At 37.7% G+C, this 10,340-nt stretch overlaps 1 protein-coding gene across 1 annotated transcript; it reads left to right on the forward strand.

Annotated features, from left to right (window-relative positions):
• Nucleotides 1–268: 268 nt before the first annotated feature.
• Nucleotides 269–8,035, forward strand: LOC137827086 (glucose-6-phosphate 1-dehydrogenase, cytoplasmic isoform). The gene is made up of 16 exons (XM_068633298.1): nt 269–492; nt 1,024–1,229; nt 1,534–1,619; nt 2,004–2,070; nt 2,183–2,369; nt 2,972–3,129; nt 3,218–3,286; nt 3,547–3,605; nt 3,854–3,890; nt 4,372–4,443; nt 4,923–5,070; nt 5,217–5,312; nt 6,655–6,725; nt 7,233–7,348; nt 7,537–7,582; nt 7,666–8,035. The coding sequence occupies exons 2-16, from the start codon at nt 1,053–1,055 to the stop codon at nt 7,831–7,833; spliced, it is 1,557 nt and encodes a 518-aa protein (XP_068489399.1). The 5' UTR covers nt 269–492; nt 1,024–1,052; the 3' UTR covers nt 7,834–8,035.
• Nucleotides 8,036–10,340: the final 2,305 nt, after the last annotated feature.

Here is a 10,340-nt window from a genome sequence, read left to right on the forward strand (position 1 = left end):
AAAATTAATTTATAAAATTGTTCAGAGATATAATAATTTGAATTTGTGTTTTTATTCTTCCAAAACTAATTTCTCGTAAATTTATCCAAAATGATAAATAAAATTTCACTTTAGTTTACCGTTAGTAGATAGTCTTAAACTGTAAAAAAGAAACATAAGTTTAATTTTAGCAAAAATAATTAACACTGCAATCTTGAGAACAATTCACTATGCATTCGTAATGCACTTTATCAGCACGGTCCAAAATAGGGGTCTGAACAGAAAAAATGAAAGTAGGGAGAAAACAAAGAAATAAGTAAAAGACTAATATGCGTCAGCGATGTGGGCTCTGACCTATGAGCTGACATTTGCTACGGAGGTAGTTGGTGAAGAAACCAGCAACTGTTTTGAGTTTTACAACCTTAAAAGACTCTCTTCTCTCTTTCAATTCACTCTCTCTAACTGCACAACCTTATCATCAAGCCACTGTTTCAGCTAACTCTTCATCACTTGGTACTCTCCATCTTGTTCCTTGCATGTGTGTTGAAGAATCACCCTTTTTTTTCATGTTTTTATTAATCTTTCTACATGCAAAATCTCTTCTTTCCTGTTCATTTTTTTGCTTTCAAGGTTAATTCTAAATTCCAATTCTCCACTCTCACTCTGGCAAACTTGTGAAAGCTTTTGTTTTTTATTCTTCTGGATTCTACTTGTCTTTTTCCTTCTGGGTGAATTTCAGAATATGATAGTTTTGTCTTGGTGAATAATATCTGAGATTGGACTGAATAACTGTATGCACCATTTCAAAGGGCATTTATTTGGATTTTTGATTTGTTACTGTATGGATTGGTCATATTTTCTCTGATTGCTCATTTCCATGTTTCGGTGTTATGGGTAATCAGTGTCAGCATCCCTGTTGCTTTCTGAATTCTGGTCGCATATAATTATTCAGTTTATCTTTATCACTAGAATCATTTTTAGATATTAGCATATAATTTCATACCAGATACTAATTAGATCACGCTAATTACCAATTTCTTGCAGTGGTTGTCGTAATCCGGTGCTGCTAGAAGATGGGAACAAGTGAGTGGCACATTGAACGAAGAGCTAGCTTTGGCAGCGAATCCACCTTAGCAAGAGAGCCAGGAAATGTACCTGAAACTGGGTCCCTCTCTGTAGTTGTGCTTGGTGCTTCCGGTGATCTTGCTAAGAAGAAGACATTTCCTGCACTTTTCCACCTATACCGGCAGGTAAAGCAGAATCTTGGTGGACAATGCTTATTAGCGTTTGATAACTGTTGTCCAAGTGAGGAATATTGAGTGATGATGATCATGGAACTGATACTGGAATAAGGGACGCAATGCTTTATGTGTTTCAGAATACCGTGACTCTTTTTTTGTGTGAAAAGATTCTATTCACTCATTGTTCATGCTTCTGGCACTAAAATTAAATGTCTATTACTAGTTCATCATTTCGTGGAAAATTTCCTGGAATATTTTATAAGATTGTTCCCGTAAAGCAACTGTTTCCAACGTTTAGCGTCTTTGTTTGCAGGGATTCTTACCACCTGACGAAGTTCATATTTTTGGCTATGCAAGGACAAAAATCTCTGATGATGAATTGAGAAACCGGTTGCGGAGGTGAGACTTTTTGTCAAACTAAAAGTCTATATCTTTTTCTTGAGATTCTGTAAAGAGTAAATAAACTGTATAGATCACTTACAGCCTGCTACTCCAGAACTGCTGATGTTGTTTGATGCAACTGGATTGTGTTTGCAATTGCCGTTCTGTCCATTAAATTGCCTAAATCGTTAATGCAGCATACTTGATGGATCTTTATTTTCTTTTAGCCAAATAATTTATTGTGAAGTTTTTTCTGTGAACAGTATTCTCATGAATTTTTGTTATCTGCTTCTTTGACCAAGTTATTTTAGTGTATGCTTCATCCTATCCTATTAATTCATGTATTCTCTTGATACATGTTTAAACAATTTCTAAGCCTAGCAAATATGATTTGATGTGCAGCTATCTTGTTCCCGACAAAGGTGCGTCCCCCCAACAGTTGGAGGATTTAGAGAAGTTTTTAAATCTGGTTAGTACTGGGTGTCTTGAACAATTTTACCAATATTTTGTAGGTCTCACTGCATAATACTTTTGATTGATTTAAAATGACTATTCTCTGTCTCCCTGTTTCTTCTTTTTAGATCAAATATGTATGTGGCTCTTATGATTCTGAGGATGGCTTTCGCCTGTTGGATAAAGAGATTTCAGAGCATGAATATTTGAAAAACAGTGTAGAGGGATTATCTCGGAGGCTTTTCTATCTTGCTCTTCCTCCTTCAGTATACCCATCTGTTTGCAAGATGATCAAGACTTGTTGCATGAATAAATGTATGATGCTATCATATAATGTATCATTTTGATAATTACCTTTTTGATTGCAAATGACCCCTTGCTTTTTATTGACGGAGGGTCGGGGATAGGAAAGGGAGAGTGATCCATAGTTCCACAAGTGTTGGGACTAATGCTTGGTCAAACATTAGTCTTCTCCGAACCACAGGATTCACTTTAAGAAGCTCTTATTTTTTACTTTTATTTAAATGTAGGTTACTTGTTTGCTTTCCTGCAAGATCTTTTTCCTGATAATGATGCTAAATAGAGGTATTGCTTAGAGATATAGCTCGTTCTAGTGGTTGGTTTAAGATTTGGGCTTCACAAGATAGTTACAGGTGGCTGTTTATATTTATGGTGTTTAGATAAAAGGAAAGAATCATGAATAAACTTGAAATTTCTGTTAGGCAGCTAAAATTTGCAAAGGGGATTTTAGGCTTCAAGTCATCTTCAGTCTCATTTCTTTTTCAGCACAGACTAAAACCTTATGTGACAAGAAGAGTTGTCTTGAGTATATTTTTTTACATTTTAAGGTTTCTGTTTATTATCCAGAAATCTAATTCTGTTTGTGTTGATATGGCTGCATCTGCTCCTTTTCCTAGCTGATCTTGGTGGATGGACACGTGTTGTTGTTGAGAAACCTTTTGGTAGGGATCTCCAATCTGCTGAGGAACTTAGTACTGAGATCGGAAAGTTGTTTGAGGAACCACAGATTTACCGTATTGATCACTACTTGGGAAAGGAACTAGTGCAGAATTTGGTATTTAATGATTATGCAATGGCTTACTTGTTTATTTCATGAATTTTGTCTGATGATTAATCCATTTTCGTTTAACATACACTGGCAGTTGGTACTTCGCTTTGCAAATCGGTTATTCTTGCCTCTTTGGAACCGTGACAACATTGACAATGTGCAGGTGAGAAATTTTAATTGTTAAAGTTACAATTTTGGGTTAAGAGTTACTTAAACTTCCTTTAGAAAAGGTATTTGTCAAGCTCTGCCAATTCATAGTCTGTCCTATCATATCTATCCACCTTTTTTTCATTCTTCATGTTTTACAACCATCTCAAATATTGGCTTAAAACTGTCTTTTGTTGCCTTATCTAATTCAATTACTGAATTACCAAAGTTGGTAAGCCACAATTTTAAACTTGATTGGCTGTTATTCTATGACAGATAGTTTTCAGAGAGGATTTTGGAACTGAAGGCCGTGGTGGATATTTTGACCAGTACGGGTACGTGCGGAAATTTGTTTAAGCAAAGTTCTCATATGATTATTGATTTCCAATTGTAGATTATGAAATGAAATGCTATTGAAAGAAAACAAGGTTCTGCTTGACAATTTTATTATTTTTGCTGATATTGAAAATTCTAATTTTGTTCCTAAGTAACTTCCATGATTGAAATATTTTGGTGTATTTTTCAATAATTATTAAATAAGTTATAATTATTTATTGCAATTTACTGTGTTTTTATTTTGCAGAATTATTCGAGATATTATTCAAAACCATCTGCTGCAGGTGATGCCCTGATTTCATATACTGACTTTTGCAATTATTATTGTATTCTGAAGTAGGAACTTCTGATGAATGATGAGATACAGCAATAATACTTGAATTCACGTCTCTCGGCGGTTGAAATTTTATTAAGGGTGTGCTTGATAGAATTAAATTTTAGCATAAAATCTTCAGTGCTACAATGTTTTATTAGCTGTGATTGAAACTAAAACTATTAACTATTGGATGTGCACTAAAGGAAACTTTGTCATTTGAAAAGATAAATTAGAGTAAAAATAAAGGAAACTACTCAAACTAGTAATTCAAAGATTGAACTAAGGAAAGCCTTGTGCTGAATGCGTTTGATTTGCTGAATATCTTAAAACTGTCACTTAGTTTAATAATGTACTGAAGAAACACCAAATGAAAAATGCTATCCATTAATTAAATCATCAGAAATTTATCAACCAAATATAATATGTTCATCATTTTTCTACCAACTCAGGTTCTTTGCTTGGTTGCTATGGAAAAACCAGTTTCTCTCAAGCCTGAGCACATTCGGGATGAGAAAGTGAAGGTGTGCCTCTTTCCACTGAATTTTCATGGAATTATTACTCTCTTCTCATTTATTCCTCATATCTAATCCCAACGCTAAGTAATCAATATCAGTACCTGTTGCATAATCAGGACAATTATTCTATAATTAAGTGCAAATTTCATTCTCTAGGACAGATTTATTAGTGATTTTATTTTATTTGTACAGCTTTAATCATCTATTATTTTTTACTTTCGTTACCTATCATTTCTTTCCTTAATTAGGTTGTAAATCGTTTATAAATTAAGACTTTAATCACATTTGTAAATCATCTCAGAAATACAATTCATTGCTCTCTTTTTAAATTTAATTTTACATTCTAGCCCTGCATCAGAGGGATATTTTAATAACTCGGATCCTAAAACTTTCCATGTTGCATTTTTTGGTCACCTAGTTTTTAAGATAAGTCATGGCATGCCTCTATAGATTATAACTCTTTCTAATTGATATGAAAAGTGCAGGTTCTTGAATCAGTGCTCCCTATTAGAGATGACGAGGTTGTTCTGGGACAATATGAAGGCTATACAGATGACCCAACTGTGCCTGACGAGTCAAACACCCCAACATTTGCTACTGTTATTCTGCGAATTCACAATGAAAGATGGGAAGGTCAGATGAAATTTCAGCATTTCTTTCCAAAAAGAAATAGGATACCGGAGATCTCTTAATTTCTTAGACGCTAAATATTTGGAAAATAAAAGTAGTTCATATTCATTCTGGTGCCTAAAAGAAATATAATTTTTTTTTTGCATCAGGTGTTCCTTTCATACTAAAAGCAGGGAAGGCCCTAAATTCTAGAAAGGCTGAGATACGGGTTCAATTCAAGGATGTTCCTGGTGATATTTTCAAGTGTATGTCACTATAACTTTTGACATCTGGGTGTTCTCTCTTTATCATGCTTTTGTTTGTCATGCATCTTCTTTTTGGCTGCACGCTACATCAATCTTGAAGGTGAAAGTGGAGTCAGATATAGTAAAGAATGTCATTACTTTGAAAGATAAGACGATCTCTGCTAAACCAGAGTAGAAATAAAAGGAAAGGTTGTGGATTAAAGATCTATGTGAGCAAAGGGGTGAGATAAAAATGAATATGCATAGGAGATTTATTAAGAATTGAGGGAGGCTTGCATTATGCTTTTATTCTTGTTTTTTCTTTAGATAGTGGCATAGAGTAGGGATGAGAAAACAATCCATTTATTTATCATCTATCCAGTCTATTTACAAGAAAATTCATCTAATCCATCCATTAAAAAATAAAAAACAAAAATGACTAGTACAAATCTATCAATTTATTTTTGTGGATGATTAATGATCCATCCATTATTTTTCAAAACTGAATGGATCCTCCATCAATACTTAATGAATAAACTATAATCCAACCAATTTTTTCAACTAAATATTTCTTAAATTTATGTTTTTAAAATATTTTTTAAAATCATTTTAAAATTTGTTTTATATTTTTAACATTGTTTTAAAAGCATATATTTAATATTTTAAAATATATCATTTTTATTGATGGATTGGATATCCATCCATGAAAAAATTGCAAAAGCATGGATTGAGTTTTTATCGAATGGATCTAATTTTTAATTAAACGTTTTAATGGATCAAAATAGATTAATAAATTTTTTTATTGAATTGATCAGATCCGAAATAAAATTTATGAGATCATTCCAGTTCGCCACCGCAGGGTTACACTCAAATACATAGACAACCAACCATCTTCCCCAACTGTTGATGATATTTTCTACATATACAGAGAATATTTTCTGGGTTTTTCAATAAAATACTGTCTGCCTTTGTTGGCTCCTATGATTCTAGTTTTTTGTGATGAGTCATGACAATCTAGGAGGATGTCTTTAGCACTTTTGGTGTCTTGTCTATTGTTTTGATTGAAAAGATTATCCCTTGTTTCTTCTGTTTGAAGAAGTTGGCAATCATTTTATATTGTTGAGTATTGCACTACTCATAAACATATTTCATACTCTAAACTATATTTCAGTGGAAACTGAAAAATCTTAGATGACTAATTTCATCTCTATATTCCACAATTACAAAGGAGACACCTATTCTTTACGTGTTGGCCCAGTATGAATACACAGACTATTAATATCAATGTTAGCATGCATATATTCTTCATTGTCATCAAAAATATCAGTTTAGATAAATATAATTCTTAATTTTAATATTTTAGGTCAAAGGCAGGGGAGAAATGAGTTTGTTATCCGCCTCCAGCCTTCTGAAGCTATTTACATGAAGCTTACGGTGAGGCTGTCCTTCTAATGTCCCATAATGAGATTGATCATGTCACTTTTTGATCTGATTTAATGTTACAGTTCTCTTGTGTATATGTTGTATTCATTTATTTAGGATCTGAAGTAGCACTGAAATGAATGTTAGTGTACTGAATATCTATATTTCGCAATACACAGTTTAGAATCATTTTTCTACAAACGTAAATAGAATAATATGTTTATTTTTCCTGTTGCTTCGACTAAATCTATTTGCCACACTATTGAAGAAGTTCACCCACTACTAGTTTTTTGTCAAATAATACTTGAAGAAATACTTGATGATTAAATAGAATAAATAAATTACTGAACCGTTCAAAAATAGAGATACTATATTTTATAGAAATGGGACTTGAGTTTTGCAAATTATATGTGTTAGGTTTGTGGCTTGCTAGTTAAAGCTATCTACATAAAATACTAAAATTAATTGACTGACAATAAAGAAAGAGTGGACTGACTAGTTGAATGCCTTATCATGCAGGTCAAGCAACCTGGACTAGAGATGTCTGCAGTTCAAAGTGAACTTGACTTGTCATATGGACAACGGTATCAAGGGATAACCATTCCAGAGGCTTATGAACGCCTAATTCTTGACACGTATGTTCCTTTTCCTTGTTCATAGTTACAGTCTGTCAATGGTTTCTAGGCTAGTACTGATACACAGAAGTCCACCATGCAGTAGTGATAGAACTCAGAAGTGTTAGGATTACTTAGAAATAAGTTCCGTTGTCAGAAACAAATAGATTACCATTAAATAACAATGGAAATTGGAATGTTTTTGGCAGAATTAAAGGTGATCAGCAACACTTTGTTCGCAGAGATGAGTTGAAGGTAAGATGATTGCATGCTTGGTAGAGTATTGGTACAGAGTCTGCTTCACAAACTTAATGGCTTTTATGGTTGTTTCTTATCAGGCATCGTGGGAAATCTTCACCCCACTTTTGCACAGAATTGATGATCGGGAGTTCAAGCCAATCCCTTACAAAGCAGGAAGCAGAGGTCCTGCAGAAGCAGATCAGTTACTTGAACAAGCTGGCTATGTTCAAACACATGGCTACATATGGATCCCCCCTACCTTGTAGAGAGAGTGACCAAATGTAATAACATGAGGAAGTTTCAGTTTCTAATGAATACACAATAAGCTTGAGAGGTTTTCCCTTTGAAGCACTCCTCATGGATGTGCATCAAGCATTTGGATTTATGTTAAGAGTGTTTGACGCAGTTTGTGTAATAGATTTGTCTTTGGATGCAAAATAAATGGAAAATGAAGTCCATTTACTACTAGTATTTGCATTGGCATCAGGTGTTAATTTCTTCAAGACACACAGCATCATTATTATTCTAATTTATTTACCAACCAAAACAATTACCCACTAATCATAAATGTCTTGTAATCTTATTCAAGAGCATGAAATTATAACTGTACCGTCCTGGTAGTCGGAAGTGATGACGTGGCACCAAGCTACAGTGTAGGCGTGTTGACAAGGCGCCAGGTTGACAGAAGGGGAGGAAGTCGGGGGCTCGTGAAGTCGCCAGTTGTTAAGTTGGCGTGTTCCGATCTTCAGCATACCAGGCGATCGCCCAGTAGAAGGTGAAGTCGCCAGATGTAAACTCAGGCGACCAAGCGATTGGAGATCGCCAGAGCAAGCACATCGCCAGAGATGAAAGTGGTGCAGATTATGAAGGCGGCCGGCGAGACCACAGGGAAGGTGTACGAGGGCACCCTAACTCGCCAGTTCCAGTAGAGATCGCGCTCCCAAGTTAGCTATGCACTGGGCAGTACCTTGCATAAATAACTTAGCCAAAAAGAGAGTCAGAAGCAGCGCCCAAGTCAAGGAGGCTCCAGATGATGGCACGTGTACGACTGGATGTGAGCCACGTCCAGGTCTGTAACTGCCAGGAGAGAGAAAGTAACCAGGTATATAAGAGTTCTCAACGAAATTTCTGAGGTACGCACGTTCAGATTACACTCTTTACGCTTGCGAGTTCTAGAGCTTACTGTGAGAGAGAACATTGCACGGTTCCTTGAGTTTTCTTGAGTGTTCTTGCTCTTAGTATTTGGTGGTTCGGTCACTGACTTGGGCGTTGGAGTGCGATCGGCCGCAGCGGCGCCGCTATGTTCTTTTGCAGGTTCTTGAGGTGGATCTCGAAGAAGGACGGAGGTTCGAAGCGGTGCACGAGTCGATCCTTTGACGAGGCAGGTTCCAACGTTCTGGTCAACAGGCAGGATCATCAGGCGCCCACCGTGGGGCCGTGTAAAACCTGTTCCCATCCACAGCGTGAGTTCTTGGAGGTTTTCGTGATTTTCTGTGTGGTTGTGTGCTGGTGCAACCGTAGTTTGCTGTTCGCTCGAGATTTGTTCGGTGTTTTTGCATTTTCCACCGTTCGTTTGGATTTTTGTTCGGTGAAGTGAAGCTTTCTGCTGTTTACGTGCGATCTGTTCGGTGGAATTTGAGTTCCCTCGCTCGTTTGGTTATCTGTGGGAGAAGCGGTGGTTTCTGGTGGAGTTGCAGGTTTGTTTGAAGGTTTGCGGTGTTCTTGCGGAGTTACGCGCAGTTTTCCCGATTGATCGCTGAATCGATCGTAGCTGAAGTAGGTGTTGTTCGCTGCATTCTGTGAGTCGCTAAGTTTCATGAGAAAAATGAGAAGCAATCGTTCAAGTCCGGTTGCGCCCGTCGCTGCTGAAGGCGCCGCCGCCATGACCATGGCGCAGATGGCAGAGATGATGCGTTCATTGCAGGCAACTGTGGAAGCCTCGCGCATAGAACAGGCGAGAATGCATGAGGACCTGGTTGCCTCTCGCGCCAGGAATGAGGAGCTTAGCAAGGTGACTGAGGAGCTGCGTCAAGCTCTTCAGGAGCAGCAAGGGCGTTCTTCTGCTGAAGAGGTTGCTCCGTCGTCGCCACCTCGTGTTTTTCCTATGCCTTTTGTTCAGGCGATTACTGACACGCCTATTCCTGCGAGTGTGGTTCTTGTTAAGGCTGTTTTCACCGGCGTGGAGGATCCTGAGGCTCATCTCACCACGTTCCATACGCAGATGATGCTGTCAGGGGGATCAGACGCCGTGTATTGCAAGATGTTCGTGAGCACGCTCCAGGGAACGGCGCTGGAATGGTTTGTGAGCCTGCCTAACAGTCACATAACCAGTTTTCAACAGTTCTCGAAGATTTTCGTCGAGCAGTACATTGTGAATAAGGCACCGCCCAGGGTGTCTTATGATTTGTTTGATATAAGGCAATATCAGGGAGAGTCCCTCAGAGACTACCTGAATCGCTTTGGGGCGTAGATGGTCAGATCGCCGGCCAAAGATGAAGAAATGCTGGTCTATGCATTCAAGAAGGGCGTGTTGCCGGGACCATTCTGCGAGGCGTTGATCAGGGCGCACCCCGCCACGTTTGCTGAGGTTAGGCGACTTGCGGTGGCCCACATCGCCGACGAGAGCGAGGTCGCCGAGAAGAGAGGAAGCGTGGCTCCCACTAGGCCACGCGCCCAGACCAGGATCCAGCCGCAGAGGGTGCTGGAGACAGCGGCGGCCAGGAGGGATCAGAGGACTCGCCATCCTTATGATCCAAGGAAGAACAAGGGTGGG

This window comes from Phaseolus vulgaris, chromosome 8 (genome assembly GCF_051622355.1).
Source record: "Phaseolus vulgaris cultivar YP4 chromosome 8, ASM5162235v1, whole genome shotgun sequence".
Taxonomy (NCBI): domain Eukaryota; kingdom Viridiplantae; phylum Streptophyta; class Magnoliopsida; order Fabales; family Fabaceae; genus Phaseolus; species Phaseolus vulgaris.

Excerpts from the sequence above, each read along its gene's own strand:
- LOC137827086 (XM_068633298.1), top strand. The coding sequence starts at position 1,053 with ATGGGAACAAGTGAGTGGCACATTGAACGAAGAGCTAGCTTTGGCAGC. Across the intron at positions 2,071-2,182 it reads TAGAGAAGTTTTTAAATCTG|ATCAAATATGTATGTGGCTC; the intron begins GTTAGTACTGGG and ends TCTTCTTTTTAG. Across the intron at positions 3,891-4,371 it reads TTCAAAACCATCTGCTGCAG|GTTCTTTGCTTGGTTGCTAT; the intron begins GTGATGCCCTGA and ends CTACCAACTCAG.